This window comes from Myotis myotis, unplaced genomic scaffold, assembly GCF_014108235.1.
Source record: "Myotis myotis isolate mMyoMyo1 unplaced genomic scaffold, mMyoMyo1.p scaffold_m19_p_8, whole genome shotgun sequence".
Taxonomy (NCBI): Eukaryota; Metazoa; Chordata; class Mammalia; order Chiroptera; family Vespertilionidae; genus Myotis; species Myotis myotis.
This window is the reverse complement of record NW_023416390.1, coordinates 75329605-75355878: the sequence shown is the minus strand read 5'-3', so window position 1 is coordinate 75355878 and position 26274 is coordinate 75329605. Positions and strand designations below refer to the sequence as shown.

General features: G+C 39.8%; 1 protein-coding gene across 1 annotated transcript in view; it reads left to right on the top strand.

Annotated features, from left to right (window-relative positions):
• The first annotated feature begins 490 nt into the window (after positions 1-490).
• Positions 491-26274, top strand: part of THSD7B (thrombospondin type 1 domain containing 7B) — a 755959-nt gene continuing 730175 nt past the window's right edge. The window contains exon 1 of the mRNA XM_036320836.1: positions 491-639. Within this exon, the coding sequence (XP_036176729.1) occupies positions 501-639 (139 nt within the window). The 5' untranslated portion in view covers positions 491-500. The remainder of the gene's footprint in view (positions 640-26274) is intronic.

Below are 26274 nucleotides of genomic sequence, written 5' to 3'. Positions count from 1 at the left end.
CATGCCCTTGACCAGAATCGAACCTGGGACCTTTCAGTCCGCAGGCCGACGCTCTATCCACTGAGCCAAACCGGTTTCGGCTCCATCTCACTTTCTTAACGCTACTGCTAGAACAGTCCTCACCCAGTTTTAGATTTTGTTGTGTATGTGTATCGTTCTCCTCAAATTGTGAACTCCCAAGGAGTTTTGCTAAATAGAAGGTGGGAATATACCAGGTATCTGCCAACGGTCCTTTTAAAAATCAAAGTAAACTGAATGAGGGGCTGTGGAGTTTCTAGGATTGATAATGTCTTTATTAGGTATGTATTGAAAATGTGACTAATTAAATGTTGACCTCACAATGTGTCCTCTCTTTAAGGTAATTGGAAATTTGTAATGCCATCATGATCAAAGTTCTAGCAGTCAACGTGAGTTTTTAGAATTTCTGTACAGAAGAAACTTACCTGATTTTCTTTTTTTCTTATAGGAATAAGCAAGTCGAGAGGCTGAAAATCTGAAGAATGTTTCCAAAGGGTAATGTGGCTGTCATTTGCTGGGTATGGAGAAACATGAGGAAGCTATTTCTATTCCTTTCTCTCTGGCTGTCCCAGGCAGCTCATTTGGAAGGCAGAAAGGATAATCACTTCATCTGGAAACCAGGTAGGAATGTCCTGGCTGTTCCTTTGTCTCATTTTCATTAATGAGAAGAATATTCTTTCTTTCCTTGTTCTTATTGGTGGAGTAGTGGGAAATAGCCAGAGAGGAAAACTAGATTCTTCTTCATTAGAATACAACTTACATTTGCTTTTTATTCCTGCATAATTGTCACCTCCATCCTTGATGCTTGTTATCCTTCTGAATTTTCACATTGCTGTAACTAAAGATATGATTTCCTTAGTTACATCTGCTTCTCCTTTGTCAGATATTTTACCACTGTGCAGCACACGTGTTGCCAGAGTGACACCTGAATTTAGCTGGTATCCTTGGCTTCAAATGTCTTGAACCAGTTCCGTGTGTCTCTTTCTTTCATGGTTCAAACTAGTTAGCTATTTATTATTGACTACTTTCTAATAAACCTGCATCTCTAGGTTTGGGAGCATGAAAAATTTCCCTAACCATTTGGCTTATTAGTTGTGACTATAAAGTCACCTTAATGTGTTCTCTACAAAACCAAATGAATAAGCTGAATCGCGTTCGGAGGCTTTCATATAACTTATGTTCTTCTCTAACTACTTCCTTAATTTGGCTGTAGGAAGGATCTGTTGAATTTAATTTTAAAGGCTGATAATTTATTAACTTGCGTTATGAACCCCAGACATCTTGGTGCTTTGTATCACTGATGTTTTTCTTTGCTCTAGATTTTAATTTTCTGAAAGTTCCATAATCAGATCATATAAAATATGTATTACTATTTCAAGAGTCCATTCTTGTGAATACAGATAACTTACATACTTAATAACTTGGAATGGGAAATGTGATGTTGTAGAAGATGTATGGTCCTCAAAGAGTTTTCATTTTAGTCTCATCATCTGTAAATTAAATAGACTGCAAATGCATCATGTCAGCATGAAAATATGTATAAAAGATAAATTTATAATATTTAAATGACTTTGCAAAAATGAAGTAAATTATGCTTTCAAGTATATTAAGTAAAAAACCCAGCACCATTAGAGATACAGTCTGGAGGAAAATTTAATTGCATTAAAGTCACTATAAATTAATTTAATTGTGGGCTCTAATATCACATTAGTGATTTGCATTTTTTACCATGGTAGTTTTAGGAAGCTTTGGAAATAGTTCTAAAAGTCAATATTGTTTTTCTATGAATCAGGCTATTTTGTTTTAATCACAAAAGACTAAATATTTTATCAAAAAAATCTTTATTGGTGAAAGTATTACATATGTCCCCTTCTTTTTCCCAGTGACCCTTTCTAGCCTGCCCCCGTCCCCCACCCCATTAAGCACATTTATATGACAATACTCCTCTCTAAAGTTCTCAAAAAAGTGCAGTTAAAATGGAAAGTAGCCAATCTGCAATATGAAGGTATGAACCATGAGGAAAAAGAAAAGATACTCACTAAGAAGGGCCCCTGGTGGCTAACTGTGCTCAAAATTTTTTAAAAAAACAACACACACACACCAAAAAAACAGCCTAGTGGACATTTTTGCACAGAGGCCTCTCCTGAAAACTGCACTTCATGAAGTCAGCACTGAACTGCCTACCTGCACTTTGCTTTTGCCATCTGAGCCAGGCTTTATAAAGGAGTTCCTGCTCCTATTTCAATCAATAGGACTGAGGCTCTCCCCATTCAATTGAAGTTGTGCAGCTCTGGCCAATCAGAGAGGCTCTATTCTGACCAGTCAGGACAGAGCCCTTTGGACTAATCAAACTTCAATGATTTGGAGTCCTTATTTGCATGAGAATAGGTCAATCGGGGCTGTCCACATAAGCCAGCTCCCCTCTGGCTTAGGGAGTACACGTCCCCTTTGCACCAAGGATAAAGCCTTCTGCGTCTCCTTGGCTGAGCTGAAACACAGAAGATGCTTCACAAGAGCAGCTCAAAGCAGAGTAGCCAACCAGACCATTGAGGAGCAGAGCTGCACTGTCAAGTCAGTGCAGGGCCCGGCTCCAGGGCCGCCTGGCACCGAGCTATGCCACAGCCATGCCACAGCCATGCCACAGCCATGCCACAGCCATGCCACAGCCATGCCACAGCCATGCCACAGCACAATCCAGCTGTTGTGCACTGAATAGTTTCCTTCTCCACCGCAACCCAAGTTGGGGTTCCTGTTGGGGTTGAATTGGTGCCAATGAGCACCTGTTGATAAAGGAGATGTTTTAAGAACATGGGCTCATTTTGAACAAAATTTTAAAAGTAAGTCTGCTTTTCTAAAAGTATTCAATGGAACAGGATGGAACAAATCCACTCTACAATGAATGAATACTTTGTTAATGGTCAAAGTATTTGATTTTACTTTTGCATTGCATATTTATTACTTGTAGTTGACCAGATATTTTTAACGTAGAAAAAAAATTTAAAAGATACAAAATTAAAAACAAAAGTTCATACTTGTGTATATAAATCACAAAAAGCACACACACAAAAGTTACTATTATCATTAATTAGGGTGCTGCCAAGAAAATAAATAGCACATGCAAAGTAAGTGATTAATAAGAGTTTAATAAAAGGATTATTTGCTCAAGTGGGAAAGTGTGAGCAGGGTTGAAGAACAGCTATAAGGAATTGTAGAGTGCTCCCTGGGCTAGTACTGTATTAACCTTGATGATTTCCGGGTCTGGAGGGGCAAAGAAAGAAAGTGGTTTCTAGAATCTGGGGAGAAACTTTATGGAGAGAATGCCAGACACATGCTGTGGCCTTTAGAGGGATCTAATCAACTTGCAGTAGAAGTAGGAAGGGGAATGAACAAACCTTGTCCTTACATCTTCTCCCAGGGCTCTCATTGGCTGAACCCAACCAGAAGCCACAAGGCAAAGGAGCCCATTGATGTGGCCACAAACACAGCCTCCTGGGCAGGGAGCATAGTGAAGGATGGTGCGGAATGTTCATATGAAAATACCAAATTCAAACATGTGCATATGTGCATACATACACACACTTTGCTTCATGCAATCAGTCATGCTTTGCATCTATTTTTGTAGTTTTCTTTTTATCGTAGAATGATGTCTTGATGAACGTTACTTTTCAGTTCAAATGGATCAATTTCACCTTCTAATGGTTACATAGTATTCTTCTATATTTTTATTCCATAATTTATTTAATCAGCACCCCATTGCTTTATATTTTTTCCTCTATTGCTTGGAATTTCAGGATATTTTAGTGTTTTGCTATTATACATGATACTGACATGAGTGCAACATTATTTTAAAGATAAACAATAAATCAATTTGAGGAGCCGTAAGTCCTAGAGCAATTCTGGGTAATCACCTTCAAAGACAACCCGAACATCTTAGATTCTATTCTCTGCTTATGACTAAGTTTATTATATTTTATTTGGATTAAAAAAAAAAACTGTACTGCACTGAAATTTACTGAATTCTTTGGAGTGTGTTACCAAACCCAGCCATTCAAGTCCAATGTAATCTGGAGTTGAACAGATTTCCATGGAGACCCAGTTAAATATACTTTGTTTCAGAAACCTAGAAACCATTCTTTGGTTCAGATCGTAGTGTCAACCACTAAAGCTCTTTGCTGGTGTCTGTTGTTTTTCCCCCTGAGTCCATAGATGTTAGTCAACCTCATCCAATTTAGAGGCATATCTAAGTGAGTCCTGGCTTTGGATAAACAATGGATTGATGGATCCTAGGAGAATGATATATATGTTGCTGAGGATTTCTGTTCTCAGGGAGAGACAAGAGCTGTAGGCTGCAGGATCATTGATCTGGCAAGGATGTTGGATGCCTGTCATCATTGTGATGCCATCCTCTGATCTATATTTAGTGTCAGGCAATCTGTCTTTCATGCCAAGAAAGAAGGATCACGCCAGCAAGAACATCAGATAAGGAGTGATGGTGGTGGTTTTAAGTAAATGTAACTATTCATGTCTGCACACGTTTTAGAGATGAACAGGTCATGTTTCTGAAGTCACAATAACTAATGGTCTCCTTGAAAAAGTCCTCAGTGTTGGAGGGTTCATTCCACTAATACTTGACAAGTCCTTATGATGTGCCAGGTACTGTTACAAGCACATGAGTTAAATGCAGAATAAAATAGACAAATCCTCAGTCTTCATAAACAGGGCGAAAAACACAATCAAGAAGTTAATTGTTAGGTGGTGTTAAGTGCTTAGAAAGAAAGATAAGGCAAGGAGGAGAGACACACAGTGACAGGTGAGTGATGGAAATTAGAAGCAGGTGGGTTATAGGGTGACTCCCTGAGAAAGTGGATTTGGGTAGAGACTTGAAGGTAGTGAGGAGCCAGTCATGGAGATAGCAGGTGAAGAATATTCCAGATGGAAGGAACTGAGTCAGAAGACCTTGAGGCAGGAGCATGTGTGGCATGTTGAGGACCAGAGAGGGGCCAGCATGTGGAGCAGAGTGAACATGGGGATTGTGACTGTACAATTGATCAGAGAAGAATGGGGCCTGAATCAGGTATGTCCTCATAGGTCAACAGGCAATAGTGACAATAGTGGCCCATGGGGGAGGAGGGGAGTGCAAAGTGATGAGGGTCAATGGAGAAAAAAGGGGACATCTGTAATACTTTCAACAATAAAGATAAAATTTTTAAAATATACTTTTGGCATTTGCTCTGCATGAGATAGAAAGGCACTGGAGAGTTTAGAGAGAATGGTGACATGATCCAACTTTCTTTTCAGTAAGATTTTAATAGAATCATTGTGGGCAGTCAGAATAGTAGAAGGGGGAGACCAACTAGGAGGCAATGCAGAAATATAAAGAGGAGAGGTTACATATAACCTGCACCAAGGTCAAGGCAGTGAAGATGGTGGAAAGGTATTGGATTTTGGAAATATTTAAAGCCTTGCTTTTCAACCAGGGGTAATTTTTTCCTGAAGGGAGCACTTGGCAATATTTGGAGATCTTTCTTATTGTCAAAGGGTGTGCTACTGACATCTGTGAGTAGAAGCCAGGGATACTGCTAAACATCCTATGCACAGGACAGCTCCCCACAACCAAGAATTATCAGGCCTCACAATGTCAATAGTGCCAGATTGGGAAACCCTTATTTAAAGCTATGTGGATTTACTGATGTGCGGAAGGGGGAAGAGGTACTAGGGTGATATGGAAGCTTTGCCCTGAGCCACTGGAAGAGTCAGTTTGTCATCATTTAATATGGACCGACTATGGAGGAGCTGGTGTGGAGGGAATATTAAGGCATTGGTACTGGGTGTGTTAAAGTTTTGAGTCTGTTAGAAATTTCTGTGGAGATGTTGACCAGGTAGTTGAATATGTGGATCTGAATTCAGGAGAAAGGTCTTTCTTAGAGATGTGAATCTGGACATCACTAGCAAAGAGGTAGAATTTCAATGTGTAGCCTTAGAAATGAAGTGGTAGCCTTGAAATTTATGATTCTGTATATGAAGAGAACACATTTCCAAAATGTACTTCCTTTGGGCCAAATGACATTTAAAAAATTATTGTGGTAAAATACACATAACATAAACTTTACTATTTTAACCATTTAAAAGTATACAATCCAGTGACATTTAGTATATTCACAATGTGATAGAAACATCACCATTGTGTGGTTTTAGAAAATTTTCATCATTCCAAATTACATTTCCAAGTGAGTTTATGATAAAGACTGAAAACATTTTGTGCTATGAATAATGAGGTCTGAACGAAAAAAATACATATTTTTCTTTGTGAGAAGTTCTTTTAATTGTCTTAAGTCATCCTAAGAGATCACTTTAGTGTACTAGACAGATCTAGAGCCTTGTACACATGCAGACCAACATTCAAATCCTGTCTCTAAACAGAAGATATTGCACCTCTCTGAGCTCTATTTACCATCTGAAATTGTGGGTAATAAATACTTCACAGACTGTTTTGAAAATTAAGTAAAATAATATATTGAAATAGCTAGTGTATAGTGTCTATTCAATAAATGTTAGCTATTATTTGTCATTATATAATTAGAGGCCCAGTGCACAAAATTTGTGCACTGGGGGACGGGGAGGGCATCCCTCAGCCTGGTCTACACCCTTTTCATTTCAGGACATCCCTCTTGCAATCCAGAATCGCTGGCTCTTAACCGTTCATCTGCCTGCCTGCCTGATTGCCCCTAACCACTCTGCCTGTCTGCCTGGTCGCCCTTAACTCCCCTCCCCTGCCAGCCTTGTCGCCCCTATCCACCTCTGCCTCAGCCCTGCCACCCTGTCTTTGTCCAGAAGGATGTCTGGAAGGGTGTCTGGAAGATGTTCAGTCTAATTAGCATATTACTTTTATTAGTATAAATAATTTGATGTTTAAAATAGTCTTGATTTTATGCTTTTCAATTTATACATATTTCTCTTCCTTAAACACACAACAGAGAAAGCTCAGTTTGATAGCTATATGGATTTTTAAAAAATTGTATTTTTATTGATTTCAGAGAGGAAAGGAGAGGGGGGGAGAGAGAGAGAGAAACATCAGTGATGATAGAGAATCATTGATAGGCTGCCTCCCACATGCCCCCTATTGGGGATTGAGCCCACAAACCAGGCAGGTGCCCTTGACTAGAATTGAACCCAGGATCCTTCAGTCTGTAGGCAGGCGCTTTATCCACTGAGCCAAACCGGCTAGTACAATAGCAATATAGATTTTATTAATAACTTGTCTAATTTCGCTGACTGTTTACTAGTAGGTCTGAAACTTTCTATATGACAGACGCTTAGAAAGTTATTATTTTAGTAGCTCCTTCACAGTGAATAAAAAGGGTCAAAATAATCACCTGTATTCTAAGAACTAAGTAGATAAGTTGGAATTAATCTTCTTAGGAGAAAAAAAAAGAAAGAGAGACTATGAAAATAAAATAAATTAAGGAAAAAAGATCTTACATAGTTAATAGTTATAGCTTAAATAACAATGTTTTCATTGTGGAAAATACTTTGAGATAAAATTTATATATAAAAATATGTATACTTTAAGTTTAGAAATCTTAGAGAAAATCAAATGTTCTTAGCAGGGAACTAATTTTGAATATGAGCTAGAAATCCATGAAATATTTCTCCTGGGAATCTGATTAAATTGAAATCATTTTAATTATTTTTATGGATATTAATTTATCTTAGAGGCATGTGTATAATGAACTCTCAGTGGTGTTATTTCTGTGATATCAAAAGCATAGGCAAATATGGCATATGATTCATGGCTGAAAGTTCTAATTATTTTTCTTAGAGACCATAAGTACTAATTTTATCATGCCCCTGATAAGTCTGAAACAGTCTATATAACCCAAGTAATCAATCTATACTAATAAAAAGGTAATATGCTATTTAGTATGGACATCTTCCAGGCATCCTTCTGGACATCCTTCCGGACAAAGCCACAGTGGAGGGAGCTGAGGTAGAGGCAGTTAGGGGCTACCAGGCCAGTAGGGGAGAACAGTTAGGGATGACCAGGCTAGCAGGGGAGGGCAGTTAGGGATGACCAGGCAGGCAGAGTGGTTAGGGGTGATCAGGCAGGCAGGCAGTTGAGCAGTTAGGAACCAGCGGTCCCAGATTATGAGAGGGATTCCAGAATGGAGAGGGTGCAGCCTGGGCTGAGGGACCCCACCCCTGTCCCTGTGTACAAATTTTGTTCACCGGGCCTCTAGTCCTATCTAATAATAGACAAATATGGTAATTAACCGTACATTCGCTACCATCGCCATTGGCTGATCAGCATGATATGCAAATTAACAGCCAACAAAGATGGCAGCTAATTTGCATACTGCAGGCAGGGCGGGACACCAGGAGCCACTGGAAAGCCAGGCCGCAGGCAAGGTGGCCCCCCGGGACCCAGGAGCCGCCTTGCCTGTCACTCGTGATTGTGATCGTGATCGTGATCGTGATCGTGATCGTGATCAGAAAGCCAGGCCGCAGGCAAGGCGGCCCCCTGGGACCCAGGAGCCTGTCAGCGAGGTCTGCAGGCGAAGCAGTGATCAAGCTATGAGGGGGAGGGTAGGGAGCGGAAGGAGCTTCAGGAGCAGGTCTGGCCGGAGACTGAAGACTCCCGCTGGAGCGAGGAGCAAAGACTGAAGGCTCCAGCCGCAGCAAAGACTGTGTCCAGAGTGAAGATGGAAGGCGGTGGCCAGAGTGAAGGTCTGGGTCCCAGGTGCCACAGAAAAACTGGTGCTGGCAGCCATGGGAAAGAAGGCATATTGCATGAATCTTCGTGCAATGAGCCTCTAGTCTTACCTAATAATAGACAAACATGCAAATTGACTGTACCTTCGCTATGCCCAAGCCACACCTACCAGCCAATCAGAGCAACTATATGCAAATTAACCCAACCAAGATGGTGGCTGGCAGCCATGGAGCAGGAGCAAGCAGGAGGCTTTCAGCCCTTTCAGGGGGAGATGCTCAATGCAGGAGCTGCCCCCTGTTGGTCAGTGCGCTCCCACAGGGGGAGCCCTGCTCAGCCACAAGCCAGGTTGATGGCTGCCAGCACAGCAGTGGTGGCGGGAGCCTCTCCTGCCTCCTCAGCAGCACTAAGGATGTCCGAATGCAGCTTAAGCCTGCTCCCTGCTGGCAAGTGGACATCCCCCAAGGACTGCTGGGCTGCCAGAGGGATGTCTGACTGCCAGTGTGGGCCCAATCCCCCAGGGAGCGGGCCTAAGCCAGCAGGTGGACATCCTCTGAGGGGTCCCAGACTGCAAGAGGGCATAGGCCGGGCTGAGGGACCCCCCCGCCCCCGAGTGCACAAATTTTTGTGCACCGGGCCTCTAGTACATATATAAAAGCCCAGAGACCTGGCAAACCAAGAGGAACAACTAGAACCACCAGTCGACCAGTCCCTACGATGCTCACTGACCATCAGGGGGCAGACGCTTAATGGAGGAGCTGTCCCATGGTGGTCAGTGTGCTCCCACAGGGGGAGTGACGCTCAGCCAGAAACTAGGCTCATGGCTGATTAGCACAGCTGTGGCAGCAGGAGCTTCTCCCGACTCTGCCACAGCACTACCAACCTGTGGCAGCAAGCGCAGCAGCCGAGAGGAGCATGAGCCGTGTGGTACCCAGCACTGGTTCAGGTTTCTCCCTGGCTGCCTGCTGCTTGGTGCACTTCTACATCCCTCGGGGGATGTATGACTGCTGGGGATCAGGCCTAAACCAGCAGTCAGACATCCCCGAGGGGTCCCAGATTGCTATTTAACCATTGGTGGTTTCCTGAAGGCCTTTGAAAAACCTCTCTCTGGGGAGGCTTTCCTTTCCCAACTAGCAGCACACAATTCAAAGGTGCTAGCCATGGAGCTGCCCGCCACAGAGCCACCCAAATATTTCCCCGCACCCAGTTGGATTGAGTCTGGCACATGGCAGGGCGGTACACCCAGAGCTGCTGCCTGCAGGTGGGAAGCTGTTAGGGGTGGGATGTGGATGCAGGGGCTTTGGAGCTGGACCACCCGGCCCCCAGTGCACTCTCCACCTGGAGACATCAGCTGCAGACCTCTGCCCCCATTAACTGGCTCAATGGAGGGTGGAAAGTGACCCAGGAGGGTGAAGAAATGAAACTTGGGGCGAGGACCACGGGTGCAGTCCCCATGACCTTCCCCTCCCGGGATAATGCTGTGCTCCCTAACCTCCCACGCACCAAGAGATAAATGTGGATTCTCAAAGGCAGGGCCCTGAGGACCTTCAGCTGAGGGGACCAGAGGGGTTATTCACTTTTGACAACCCCAGCCTTTTCTTTAAGGCTGCATTCTCCCTCCCTAACACATGTTGCTTGAAGTACACAATGGTTTGTGTTTAGACATGCGATAAACATGGGGAAAGCAAAGTTTTGTGCTTTAGAATAAAGGAATCTGGAGTCTTTGGGGGGGGGGGGTTCTCACTCTTCTCTCTCTCTCTCTCTCTCTCTCTCTCTCTCTCTCTCACACACACACACACACACACACACACACACACACACTCCTTCCTCCCTTCTTCCTTGGCCCATCCCCCAAGGGATCCTGGATTGTGACAGGGCGCAGGCCAGGCTGAGGGACCCCACCTCCATGCACAAATTTCATGCACTGGGCCTCTAGTATAAAATAAATAACTCTCCCTTTCCACCCTAAATAGCACTATAATGTATGCTCCCTGAGGACAGAGATCTTTGCTGGTTTTATTTACTGATAAATTCCAAGTACCAACAACATAAATAGCTGTTATATGAAATATTCCCAGTACATTAAGGACAGTGCATTGAGGACCTCTGATGATGGTGGTGATGATGATGATGATGATGATGATGATGATGATTATGATGATTGTGTGTGTGTGTGTGCGTATTTAGGAAGGTGAGAAGTGATAAGACTGAAGAAAAAGAAAGTATGATCCCCATTATTCTAGAACTTGAAATAAATATTCAGGAGATAATATACAATGAATGCAAACCAAAATCAAATTTATAAATCAGTAAATATAAAAATAAATTATCCATTATTTCCTTACTGTTTGGCTCCAGTATCATTTCTGATTATCTCTGGGAAAGATGAACACAGTTTCAATAAAAAGAAATAGGTACACAGGGAAGAAAGTCAACTATTACTACAGTTGTTATGATGAGATGTAGATGCCAGTCACCTTCCAGTCTATTTCCACAGAGGCAGCCAGTTTCAACTCCTTTTGCTGTTTATTCCGATGTTCACCTCCCTATCTTCATAATATACTCATTATTGGTATTTCTTGATTTAGAAATATTGGACATTTCCTAGTGATTTTATGTTATCTTAATTTAAGATTTAGCTCTCATCTTACTACCTACTTTCCTTTTTTATTGCCTCTCTTCAAAAATAGTTACATCAAAATAGTTAAATTATTGAGCAATGCTTATGTTATTATGTCTGCATGGCTATTGTTCTCCACTGGGCCAGGCAGGGCATTATGCTTTCATATCCTTTTATCATTTTTTTTCTTTCAGCTTTTTACTTTACACAGAACTTTTATTTTTTAAAAAACCCTCATCTTTTCTTTTGCTTCACCTTTGTTGAGCTTACACACCCATTTTTAATTTTTTAAAAAATATATTTTTTTGATTTTTTTACAGAGAGGAAGGGAGAGAGATAGTTAGAAACATCGATGAGAGATAAGCATCGATCAGCTGCCTCCTGCACATCTCCTACTGGGGATGTGCCCGCAACCCAGGTACATGCCCTTGACCGGAATCGAACCTGGGACCCTTCAGTCTGCAGGCCGACGCTCTATCCACTGAGCCAAACCGGTTTTAGCCATTTTTAATTTTTTTGACATACTCATGCACTGCTCCCAACCTTGTCATGTGTTTCCTTTGGGAGTCCCCTCCCCCTGACGCAGTGTGGCTTGCTGCACAGTTGTCATCTTTGGAACCTCCTTGCATTTCTCACCTTGCACCCCGTTGCTTTATTTTCTGATACTGCTCGTCTTATCGTGCAGAACTGCCCAAATAGGGTACTTTGGAGTAATTTTTCACATCTGAAAGGGTCTCTGTGCTTGTCATATCTTGACGGATAGCTTGCATGTGGAGTTCAAGGTTAAAAAGCATGTTTCCTTCCGAATTTTGAAGGAAATTCTGTGTTCCAGCCTCCAGTGTTGTTACCAAGAAGTTTTATGTTATTCTCATCTCATCTCTTTGTGCCTTGCCTGTTTGTTTTCCTCTCTGGACTTTCCTTTTTACCATGAAATTCTGAAATTTCATGATTACATACTTTGGCATGAGTCCTTTCTCCTGTCTCCTGTACTGTGTTGGCCATAGGAGGATATTTCAATCACTATGCCAATGTACTACAGTTCTGATATATATATATATATATATATATATATATATATATATATATATATATATATATAGTATTTTTTTCCTATGATTCTACCCCCTCTTGTCTCTGTTTCTTCGGAACCTCCTTAGAAGATATTGTACCTCTCTAACTGATCCTCAACTTTTAGATATTTTTCTACTTTTTCTTTTGTTTGTATTTTTCTAATTTCTAAAATTTTTATCATCCTTCTTTCAGCCCTTTCAGTTTATTTGCTCTGCTCAAGGATGTCCTCGGAGGAGTTGGATTTTGCTGTCTGTGGAGATTGAAGAAAAGACAGAGGAAGGGATCTGAGGGGTTAATTAGTTCCATTTATAGACTTTTAATTATTCCCCACCAAGCCACAAGCTTTCCTCCTTCCACTGTCTCTAGATCCCAGACCTTCTCAGGTTCTGCAAGTATAAATGGGCTTTACCTGTTGTTATTGCTGCCAGACTCTTCTGTGGGCACCTAGCCTTCAGCTTCCTTCCCATTGGCAGGGTGCTTACTACTCCTCTGTTTGCTCTCTGTTCTCTGTCTCTAGCCCTGTGTTCTTGACCCTTATTGAGTTATATCTTTTAATGCCTTTACTGTCATTTCAGTGGGGTATTAGGAGATTAGGAGGGAGTGAAAATATGTATTTGTGTCATGTCCCTCAGTTAATGGGAAGTCTTCTCTCTATTGCTTTGTATTGGTTAAGCTTGTTTTCTTAGCAAAAAAAATGAATGTGAATTAACCATCTCATCCTTATGTTTCTTTTGCTTTTTGAGTTACTCTGGTAACCAAACTGTGGTTACTGTAGGGAATCTGAAATACTATTACCCCCTTATATTGATCACTTTTGCCCCAAAAGAGGAAAATAATAAGCTATTGTGGGAGTAAGTAGTTTTGGATTTCACTCATGGATACACTTCACTACAAAGGTAACAAGAATTGGAAGAATGACATATGGATACTGGGGTGTGTGTGTGTATGTGTGTGTGTGTGTTTCCTCAGGGTTAATATTTTTTTAATTGAATGCAGCTGCTCAAAGATTTTTGTTGCTTAGCATACGCACTATGTTGAAAAGTGGCTGCATTTTTAATTTTTAAAGGAAACCATTTGAGGCTTAATTACTTAGCTGTATTTTTAGAGAACCCGTGAACAATAAAGATGCTGATGCTACATACTAAGCAGAGTGATGAAGTTCAGAGCACGGACACTGGGTCAGACTGAGTGCTAAGCTAAGTTGTGGGCAACCTCAATTTTATGCCTTTGCCTTCTCATCAGTAAATGGGAATAAATGAGAAAATCTGAATAAAACATAGCTCATACTCAGAGTACATTATCTATACTCAAAATAAAGATTACATGATCAAAGTCATAATTAAGTACTCAATTAATATTATTTTTATTTTTGTTCAATGGTTGCTGCTTTATGAGATATATGTCCTTCCCACCTTCTGACATGTAGAATATATTTTAGTTTGGATATATAAACATACACCTATAGTAAATATCATTTCTTTTAAATGGTCATTTGTTTTTAGTTTACTTCACTTTAAAGTTTATTTTCTAAAATAAGTATTGCCATTTTATTGCTTATTTCTAGTGGTATTCCTCATGTTCTTTAGCTTTTCAAGTATTGGGCTTCTAATATTTCCCCTGACATTTTCATTCATGACACTCTGTATTATTGTTTTCAAAACAAGGGCTATGGGATTCTATCAGGGCAATTACCAGGCAGAAGCAATCTCAGATATTTCTCAAGAGCCAAGAATGAGTGGCCTGTTTGACCAAACCTGGGTTTGAACTTAGATGGGTCCATGAGATTGACTTCTTCTATCTTCAGACTCTAAATGAAAAAAAGCAAGCATGCAAGCAACACTTTTATATTTGGCAATAGATCAAATATTATTATATTATAATACCTTTTCTTTTATTTATCTTATGTGGTCCTCACAACACCTGAGATGTAGGCAGAGTAAGAACCTCAATTTATCCTACAGGAAGAGACCAAGTTTGAAGAGCACACATATTGAGTAATGGAACCGAGACTAGCCCAGTACCCTTTCCCTACTTGAATCTTCGTTTTTCAAAGGTCTTTGGTTTTCTGCTTTTGAAACTTTGAATTGAAACTGCTTATGATGTTGCTGTTCTCAGTAGAGAGGCTCATGACCCAAAAATATTACTACTTTTTAAATATTCCTCAGATTTCATGTGAATTGGTTATCATTTTGGTGGTTAATAATCCAGAAACATGTTTTATAAGTGGAGACTTCTTTTTTACAGCATTCTACGCTGTTACGATACCATAATTTTTAGCATGAAAGATTATTTTTAATAACTTTATTGAAGTACAATTTATATACCCCAAATATACTCATTTAAAATGTACATTTCAACGATTGTAACTACATTTACTAAGTTGTGCAACCCTCATCACAATCTAACACAGTTAATCCTGTTCCCACCCCAGCCTTAGGCAACCACTGGTCTCGTCTCTGTCTCTATAGATTTGCCTTTTCTGGAAATGTCATACAAATGTAATAACACAGGATGCATTATTTTTTGTGATTGAATAACATTTTAACTTTAAATTATAGCATATATCAATATTTCATTCCTTTATATTGCTGAATAGTACATTCTCTATTGATATAGCATTTTTTTTATTTATTCATGAGTTGATGGACATTTGGTTTGTTTTCACATACTTGGCTGCTATGCTTTCCTCATTGAATTGAGTTGGCATGTTTGTGAGAATCAGCTAACCATAAATACAAGGCTTTATTTCTGGACTTTGAGCTCTGTTCCACTGAGCTATGCTATCCTTGTGCCAGTACTACACTGTCTTGATAACCAAAGCTTATCATGATAACTTTATAATAAATTTTAATATTGGGAAGTGAAAATCCTTCAACTTTTTTCTTCTTAAACATTGCTTTTGTTATTCTGACTCTTTTACATTTCCTTTTCAATTTTAGGGTAAGATTGTCAATTTCTGCATGAAAGCCTGCTAGGATTTTCATACAGATAATGATGAATCTATAGATCAATCTAGAAATAATTGCCATCTAAAGAATATTGAGTCTTCCAATCTATGAACATAGAGTATTTTCAATGTATATACCTTTGTTAAGTTTATTCATAAACTTATTCATTTTTAATGGAGTTGTCTTCATTTTATTTTAAGATTGTTTACTGTTGTAAAAAATTCTTCACTGCTAGTACAAAGAGATACATTGGTATTTAATACAGATTTTCTGTCTTGCCATGAGTGGTTATGAAGCTTACTATTCAGTGTTTAAGCTATTACTCCAGGTTGTAAAATTGATAATACTAGGGAGCTATCTAAACTTTTCTGGACTTTCTGGATATTAAGTGTAGGATGTTTGCAGTACTTCTGACCTAACTTTGCTTGCAGTACATTCCACCTAACACAGTGATGGCGAACCTTTTGAGCTCGGCGTGTCAGCATTTCAAAAAACCCTAACTTAACTCTGGTGCCGTGTCACATATAGAAATATTTTGATATTTGCAACCATAGTAAAACAAAGACATATTTTTGATATTTATTTTATATATTTAAATGCCATTTAACAAAGAAAAATCAACCAAAAAAATGAGTTCACGTGTCACCTCTGACACGCATGTCATAGGTTCGCCATCACTGGGCTTACAGAAGCTTGTATTGTGTTAAAACTCACTTGGGACATAATACTTGGGTCCTGAGCCTCTTAATGATCACTGCTATCTCTTACGTTCAGAAGGCCTCTCCTAGCATCTTATTATGGCAAGAATCTTCTTTTCCAGCAAGCAAATCAGTAGAACAAATATCCTTTAAATTACCAATGAACCATGGTAAGAAAAATACCCCTAGTTAAATATATAGACTATTAACACAAAACAGAATCTGGTCTTTTAGCTTATATTGTCGAGAGTACCTAGTTTGAGAGCGATTGTGATTCTGTTTCTTTAAGCTCTCTTCAAAGATCAATCCTAACGCCTATGTCTGGTGCTCTATAATTCTAGCCTCGTGGGAGTTAAATTTCTTATTTTTGTTTTAGTATTTCTCAATATTGTATATTATTAAATACTTTAACTACAATTGATCAATCAACTGTATGGCATAAATATGTTTATTGCATTCTTAAATGTGATTTTGAAACTGTATTTTGGCACTTTAATTTTTCTTCTAAGAACACCTGCCCGATTTTATAAAGTAAGTCTATTGAACAATGTATTTCAATTAACATGAATCAATATTGTATAATAATATGCCTATAGTTTCTAGGGAAACACAGCTATATTTACTGTCCAGAAATAGTAGGAGGTTTTAAAAAGTTCAAAAAGTACAACTAAGTGAGAATCTTGTGGATGACATTTCAGTGAGTTTATGTTATAGTTGTAAGTGGGGCTCCTAAAGTCGCTGGTGGGAAAATTTCAAGATTATGAATAACTAGACATTCATATATTTGATACTTCCCAGCATTTATAGTAAGTTCAGAAAATCAGATGGATTCTGATTTTCCTAGGAGAATATTACATGTTGAGTATTGTAAATTGATGTTAAGATCCAATCATTGAATAATTTAAACAAAGTGTGAGTTCTGTACTTGTTGGCATGTTTCGAGTATGCTGGTAGAATCTTAGCTGTCAGCTCCCTGCACATAAGCACGTCTGTATGGCTAGACATGAAAAATCACATTTCACATTAGAACTTAATAAAAACTTCCCTAATCTGAACACTAAGCTCTACTCCCTGTGCGATTAGTGGTTTCATTTCTTTCCCAGCAGTTGGGTAATGATTATGGCTCCAGATGCAATGAGAGTGATAAAGAGATTGATTAATTTCACTTGAAAGGGTATATGTTCAAAGAGAATACAATCGGAATGCCATGAATGAAGATCAGACATGTTGGCAGCTGAGAGGTGCACCCTTACTCTGTGTCCTATTGCTGCTGAGAGTAGTTCCAATGGGATCTCTATCCACTTGGCTCTATAGATTGTGGGGTCTTGCTCATAGCTCAGCATACATGTGTGCAGTGTGTCTGTTCTTACTGCCTTTCTCTGTCTTTGTAACACACGACCAGTGACAGAAAGATTCCTCTGTCTTCTTTACCCTAGGGATGCCTTTGAGTTGTGTGTTGTTATTGATCAATACAAATAAGATTTCCTCCAAACTAGGGCTTAATGCAGAAAACACACACACACACACACACACACACACACACACACACACACACACACACACACCAAAACCTCTCTATATTTTAGTGTGGAAAACATTTTGAATATTAAAGCAGTGTGATCACAAAGAAAATCCCTTGATTACATTTTATAAAAATCAATAAAGGGTCTATTTATTTAATGCTTTGTCAGCTTATATTTATTTGATACTTCATATTGCCAAGGACGCTTCATCATAAATAAGGCTTTCCTATACTACTCTTTTTATTTTCATGCACTCTGCAACTTTTTAAATACTTTTGACAATTTAAAAGTGATCGAAAACTTACTTTTAAGAGAAAAATAAAACATCTAAAATGTTAATGAAAGAAAGATGCACAGCTGTGATTTTAGCATGGATCTTGAATGTAGTGAGTTTTGTTTTTGCTTCTGTAAATCAGCAGGCATATGTTCTTGGAAAAAGAAAATGCATGCATTCTCCTCTTGGAAAAGTCTCATGTACAAATCTCTATCATAAGGCATAAGGTGAGAGAACTATATACATTCATGATACTTCTTAGAAAACTCACAATTTTTACTCAGTGATTCTATAAATCTGGAAAGTGTTCTCATTTATTGGATTTTCTTATTGTTTTTATTTTAATATACTTTTATTGATTTCAGAGAGGAAGGGAGAAGGAGAGAGATAGAAACATCAATGATGAGAGAGAATCATTGATTGGCTGCCTCCTGCACACCCCACACTGGGGATCAAGCCTGCAACTTGGGCTTGTGCCCTTGGCTGGAATCAAACCTGGGACCCTTCAGTCCACAGGCCGATGCTGTATTCACTGAGCCAAACCAGCTAGGGGCGATTGTTTTAATAGAGAATAGTATTGTTCTGAAATATCTTAGGTTCTTTTTCTTGCCTGTATGCTTGAAGGTTAAGATTCTATTCATGCATCAGACAGTCCTTGGGTGTCACTATATGACAAGTGCTGTACTAGGAGAGTTGCAAAGTGGAGCAAGGCACAGCTCCTGTGTCAAGTGGGACTTTCCTGACCCCCAACTTGGAGCATGTAGACTGCCCCCCTCAAAGGCCCATGCTGACAGAACACCAAGGATTTCCCTCTAAGTTATACTGATGCAAAACTTTGGATGTCTTAAGAATATATCCTTTCCTCAGTGCTTCTTATTTTTTAACACTAGAATATCACCCGAGAAAGCCCAAGTGCTTCCTAATCATTAAATAATGGAATAGACAATAAACTTGGTAACGGTGGGTAACAAGATAAGTGGAAAGGGGACATTTGAGAAGAATTGTATGGGTATTTAAACAATCCTCGGCACTTAGGTTATGTTTTAAAAACTATTGGGGGATGCAATGTAGTTCTTTAAGCCACTCTGATATTTGGATGACATTTCTATTGGGGTGAATTTTGACGAGAAGAGATTCCCCCAGGGAGTTATATTTATAACACTTAAAAGAAGCTGTGTTCTCACCAGGATTTTTACAAATCAAGAACGCTTTTTAAAACAGGTTTTTTTGAAAAGTAGTTAGTATTCAATATTAAAGCCAGTGATACATTAAAAGTTAGGTGTTACCATATATTATTCCATCTTTGTTAGAATCTCTGATTTGTTTGCCCTTGATTAATTTGGAAATAGATAAGCCAGCTTTCAGAGGAGGAGAATGATCTAATTATTACAGAACCCAAGGCCCAAAATCAGATTTAAAGGTATGTTGAAAGTGTTCAGAATGAATTAGTGAACAGATGTAGAATATGTGTTGCTAATACTTGATACTCACATGCTGACCCGAAAGTAACGCATTTCCTTTTAGGTCTTTTTATTTTATTTTATTTTTTTAGGTCCATCTGATTTGATTTTATTTTTCCCTTCAGGCCTTTAACATTAAGTGTCAAAGGGTTGAAGTTAACGGTGCCTCTTAATTTGGAATTAAGTCTCAGAGTGGGAATTCGGAGACTGTTAAAGAATCTAGAGCATGAAAATGGAGGGGAGGATAAATGCAATGCTGAGTTTATTGGAAGACCAGGGACCAAGTTTTAAGGTGATTAAAATAGAAATCTGAACACCACTGTCAGTACTGAAACAGGAGACCAGCTGCTATACAATTTGTTACTTTGCTAGTTTCATAGGTTGCTATGATTGTTTGGATCACAAAGAAATATGTATTTAACCCAATGTTTTCAAAGAATTTTGGGGCTGGAAAGGACCTTGAGATTAGTTTTTATTTTAAAAAATTGATCTTTATTGTTAAAAATATTGCAGATGTCCCCCACTGACTACCTCCTCCCCACTCCTACATTAAATCTGGCCTTCTCACGAACAGGCGAGCTAGCGGAGGGCCAGGAAAACAGGTTGGAGCAACAGAGACAGAACTGGGACAGGTGTCCTCTGAGCCCATCCTCCTAGGACAATTTCAGGTTTGGTTCACTTTCTTCTTCTGAAAGGACAGATGATAGAAAGTACTACAGCTTGGCCATTAGCGAGCAGATGGTGGACTTGAGTGGTACACATTCCACTGTTTATAGTCTAAATAGTAGGAGGCCATTAAAAGAGGGGATAAAATAAATGAATTCAAAGGAAAGTTTTCAGGAGAAGGGGCAGATGAAAGAACGTAGAAGATTCTTCTCTCATCATTAGACAATGGAGAAGCACCTGAGAGACAGGACCAGCACTGGCGACTCTGGAACCTGGTGAACAGAAGTGGACACTTCAGAATATTTATGTGGGAGAAAGTTCATTTTAACATCAATGCCAAAAGTGGCCAACATTATAGTTTAGTCCAGCATCAAAGCATTTTGAAGTTGGATTGAAACTGGTTTGTGTCTGAGCTTTGTTCTCATAGTGTGTGAGTTTGGGCTAGCTGTGCATCCTCTCTGTTCCTCAGTATTTTTCTTAGCTCTGAATTCCTTCCCTCATTCACTTGATAAACATTTATGTAGCATTTATTATGGCCCTACCGTATTCTGTAAAATAGGGTTATGATATCTACCCAGAGGCCTTTTTTCAAAATGTGAAATTAGGTATAACCTACTGAAACACTTAGCACAGTGCCTGGATATATGTCCAGTGCTCCATAGAAGATAAAATTGAGCTAATGTTGGCCTGTTGGCATAGGATAACCAAGCTGGCACCTGGATGAGGCCCCATGCCCTGCTGCAGAGGCCATCTCTCACTCGACCAAGACATCCAGGGGTCACAGTTGAGGAGAAGCAATGAGTGGTCTGGAGACCTCCAGGAAACTTCAGTGATTTGCCCTGGGATTGCATGGGGTGGCAATTTTGGAACAAATGAAATAATTTGAAAAAAGGAGCTAGAAAAAGCTGAGAAAAAATTTGCTTCCAACAAATGTATGTTCCATTTGATATAATTTTTTGTTTTCATTCATCTGAGAACTTTGGTGTAATTCATCTGGGGATTCCCTGGATTCCTATAATGCTGGAGTGGGTACCACCTCTCAGTTATTCAACTGAGAAAACCATCTGTGGGAGGGGAACTGACTCTTTGACTGAGTCCTTGGCCTTCATCTTCCCATTTATCTAATGTGATCCTCATAGCAACCCTACAAAGTTTGTACATGAGTTTTATTCTCCAACTTCATGTGGGCTGCTTAAGACAATGCAGAAAACCACTGGTAGAGATGAAATGAAAATTAAGATTTCCAGATAAGTGGTTGAGTGAAATTTCACAAAACTTAACTCTACTTTCATTCCTTCAATAGTCTGTTAGAAATGTATGAGGTATTTTTCATGGAGCTTGCCACATTCTAAGCCCCGAGGTTACAATGATCATTTCATTTTCTGTATTCTAGGGAGTTTACCATCTAGTTGGTGATGTAGTACCTAAACAGATAATTACAGAACAAAAAGCTAACATATATCAAAAGCATTATGAGAGTACAACAATTACATGAGAAATATTGTTCTGAACAGTGGAAAAGAGCTGTAATAATCTGTATCCCAGGCACTATGCTAAGTGTTTACCATGAATTTTGTTGTACATGCATTAGAAAGACTGTTTCATTGGTCATAAATTAATAGCTAGGATCAAAGTCAACCTCCCAGGTCATGATAGTGCTTGTACTCGTCCCTAAGCTTCGATAGAATGTTCTGGTGTTTAATACAATATTGTATAACTTTTGGTTTTGGACAGATAAACCAACTATAACCAATTTGAAACAAGTTCCTCATAACGTTGAGACAAATTATCATTATGGATCATCTGAAATTGAAGAAGCATGTAGTCTTATGCAAAGACAGAAAAACCGTGAAAGTCAGATGGAAGAGGCCAATTGGGGCTATCATGGAAGCCTTACATATTGGGGAGGGGAGGAAGGCATGCAGGTGGCTCTGAGTGTTGAACACAGGTGGGAGATGCTCACAGCTACCAGCAGAATCAAGCTGCGGCAGTGTTCCTGCCTGGGCAGCCTTGCAAGTATAGACTGAGGTTCTTCCTTAATTGCTGGTGGCATTAAGTGTCAACATTGTAGCACATTTAACATGGTCTTCCCCCCTCTCCTTTTTGTGATCCCATTTCTCATTTTCTATTTCCTAGTAGATGTCTTTAAAATATTATTTATTTCCTCTTTTGTCCCATTTCCCTTGTTGAAAGGAATTTTCAGGGGAACTGAGGTTGGGTGTGAACTCTTAATATCCGGCTGCAAGAAGATATCTTATGAGAGCCTCCTAACTTTAAAATACCTAGTCTTCCAAAGTGTGAAAGCGTGTTCTGAATATTGGTGAGAAAGAAAAAGAATGTGTGTGTGTGTGTGTGTGTGTGTGTGTGTGTGTGTGTATACACACACACACTAGAGGCCTGGTGCACAAAAATTTGTGCACATGGGTGGGGAGGCGGGGTCCCTCAGCCCAGCCTGTGCCCTCTCGCAGTCTGGGACCCCTAGGGGATGACCACCTGCTGGCTTAGGCCCTCTCCCCTGAGGATTGGGCCTAAGATGGCAATCAGACATCCCTCTGACAGCCCGGCAACCTTCGGGGGATGTCCACTTGTCAGCAGGGAGCAGGCCTAAACTGCATTCAGACATCCTTAGCGCTGCTGAGGAGGCAGGAGAGGCTCCCACCATCACCGCTGTACTGGCAGCCATCAGCCTGTCTTGTGACTGAGCAGAGCTCCTCCCATGTGAGAGTGCCCTGACCACCAAGGGGCAGCTCCTGCATTGAGCGTCTGCCCCCTGGTGGTCAGTGTGTGTCATAGTGACCAGTCATTCCCAGTCCTTCTGCTGCTAGGGTCAGTTTGCATATTACCCTTTTACTATATAGGATAGAGGCCTGGTGCATGGGTGTGGGCCAGCTGGTTTGCCTTGAAGGGTGTCCCGGATCAGGATGGGGGTCCCACTTGGTGCCTGGCCAGCCTGGATGAGGGGATGATGGCTGTTTGCAGCTGGTCCCACCTCCTTCAGGGTGGGGGTCCCCATTGGGGTTCCTGGCCAGCCTGGATGAGGGGATGATGGCTGTTTGCAGCTGGTCACACCCCCTTCAGGGTGGGGCTCCCCACTGGGGTTCCTGGCCAGCCTGGATGAGGGGATGATGGCTGTTTGCAGCTAGTCACACACCCTTCAGTGTGGGGGTCCCTACTGGGGTGCCTGGCCAGTCTGGGTGAGGGGCTGAGGGCCATTTTCAGGCTGGCGGGTGACTGAAACTCCCAACCTCTCCTTTTTTTCTTTCTTTTTTTTTAATTCTGGGATTTATTTACCTTCTATGGCTGTCACTGGAGCTGAGAGCCAGCCTTAGCTCTGAGGCTCGACTCCAGCTCTGAGACCTCGGTTTGTTTGGCTTCTATAATTGAAACACTGTTGCAACTCCAGCTCTGAGGCCTGGCTGGCTGAAAGCAGGTTTCTGGGGTTTGTTTAGCTTTTATAATTGCAACATTGTTTCTTAGACTGCAGCTCAGAGGCCGGCAGCGGCAGGCAGGGAACCTTGGCTTCCTCCATCACTGGAGCAAGCAAGCCTCCTGTTCGCTTCAGCTGCCTGGCTGCTGGCCGTCATCTTGGTTGGCAGTTAATTTGCATATCACCCTGACTAGCTAATGGGAAGCGTGTCAGAGGTATAGTTAATTACCATGTTTGTCTATTATTAGATAAGATATATTAGTGGGGGCGGGGGAAAGGAGGTGTATGGGTGGGGAAAATGCACACATTGGTTTTCTTGTACTTATAGGGTGCTTCCTAGTAGAAATGGTGGATTTATTTGGGGGAAGGGAAAAAGTGAGGTCACCTAAAAGAAACCGGATATTTTGGGGTTCTTCATGCAGCCATTACTGAAAGCATGGAGGTTCCTCAAAAAATTAAAAATAGTACTCTCATGATCCAGCAATCTTACTGCTGGGTATAAATAGCCAAAGGAAATGAAAAAAAAAAAAATCACTGGCCCAAAGATATAACTACACCTCCATGTTCATTGAAGTATCATTTACAATAGCCAAGACAGAAATCATCTAAGTTTCTATTGACAAATAAATAAAGTGTGGTAGATATTCACAATGAAATACTATTCAGCCATAAAAAGAAGGAAATATTGCCATTTGTGACAACATGGATGGACCCTGAAGGAATTATGTGAAGTGAAATAAAGCAGAGAAAAACAAATATTATATGATCTCATTTATATATGAAATTTTGTAAAAATACAGAAATTTTCTAGATTAGAAATAGAAAAAAGATCCCATAGGTTTTTCATTAAAATTTAGACCAAAGAGGAAGCATAGCATGTAGTTAGTAGTCTTTAAAATTTATTCACTAAATCGATTTTAAATGTAGAAAATATTGATTATTTTTTAATTTTAACTGAAAATTTAAGCTTTTTATTTTCAAGTCTGTATAAACATGTACATTTTAATCCACTTGTTTATTCACCTAGAATGGATAAAAGAAATGTTTGATAACCAAGAGTGTTTTATAAAAAAACAAAAATGGTAAATTGATAAATAAGAACCATGGGATAATTTTAATTGATTTAATGCCTAAATTGTTAGAACTACTATTATCCTAATAATGTTTACACCTAGAAGTAATGGAGAATTTCATTTCATGCACTGTTTTATTAATAGTGAAACTACTTCTTAGAATCTGAAAATTTTTGTTTCGTTTTAAGAGAAACTCAAGTAGTAATTATGATCTCAAATACTGAAATATTGTTTTATTTTTCTTCTTTTGAAAAGACAACTACTGTATTTCACTGGCCTGCAAAGATTTCAGTTTAGAAGTTTGTTTTTTCTGTTCAAGCTGAAAAATAGAGGTCGCCAGCATTAAGCAGAAGGATGTGTCCTCTGGTGCAGTATTTTAGGTGATCGAAATGCTAGTAGAGGAAATTTGACATAGGTGGTTCTTACACATGAAAAAACATTTATCTGTAGTTTTTATATTTGCCTGAAAATTTAGTATCTTAAAGTTTTAAAAATTGAGTGAGTGAGTTTCTATTTAATTTTTTTAGGGAATTTATTGGTCAGGTTTGATTCAAACTGCTTCATGTTTTTTTAATAGTTTTAATTTTGACTTTTTGAGAAATGTTGAGTATAACTGCCAAATTTTGCTTCCAAGGCTCATTTTAAAATCTCTAGAGCTATTGTGTCATGGAAAAATTTAATAATGTATAAGAAAAACCTTATAAAATTCCAAGAAAATGTGCTACAAAAAATAGCAGCAATAATATTTATGTTGATTGACCAGTTTTTACATCTTGATGATCTTTACATGCTTTATTTCATTAAATCTTCACAAATATCCTATGAGATTATTTTTTTCCATATTACATTTGAGGAAACTGAGTCACACAGTGAGGTGTGTAGCAGAGTTGGAATTTGAACTAGAATATTCTTAACAGTAGATTTGTGCTCCTAAACCAGCGGTCAGCAAACTGTGGCTCACGAGCCACATGCGGCTCTTTGGCCCCTTGAGTTTGGCTCTTCCACAAAATACCGACTTCTGCACATGGGCCACGAAGTTTCAATCGCACTGTACGTGCGCACCCGTGCGTGGTATTGTGTGGAAGAGTCACACTCAAGGGGCCAAAGAGCCACATGTAGCTCGCGAGGACCTAAACAGTCGCTTTAAAAAAATGGAGCCTCAGCCCTAGCCGGTTTGACTCAGTGGATAGAACATCGGCCTGCGAACTGAAGGGTCCCGGGTTCACTTCCGACCAAGGGCACATGCCAGGGTTGCGGGTTTGATCTCCCAGTGGGGGACGAGCAAGAGGCAGCCAATCAATGGTTCTCTCTCATCATTGATGCTTCTATCTCTCTATCCCTCTCCCTTCCTCTCTGAAATCAATAAAAATACATATATATTTTTAAATGGAGCCTCAGATGAGGGTCCATCATGAACCTTAGAGTCTCATTTGAAGGAGGCCACCTCCGCTGGAGCCCTAAGTCTATAGATCAACCACCTAAGAGATATTCTACATACATGTGGCCATAATACATGCTTATTGACTGGACAGATACAGCAGAACAGAGTTTTGAATGAATAGCATCACACCTTAGTTAATCACATTGACTACATCAATAACAAGCAGCAAAGACTGAGTGAATTAGAGTTTTCTGTATAGGGGAAAGTAGGACATTTTGAGGCATGGATATTGTGGATTATATTTTCTAAATACATAAAAATGGAACATTACTTAATAAGTAAACTTATTATGGGAACAATGGGGAACATTAATTGAAAGTGAGACTGCCCTAGAAAATGCATCAGAAT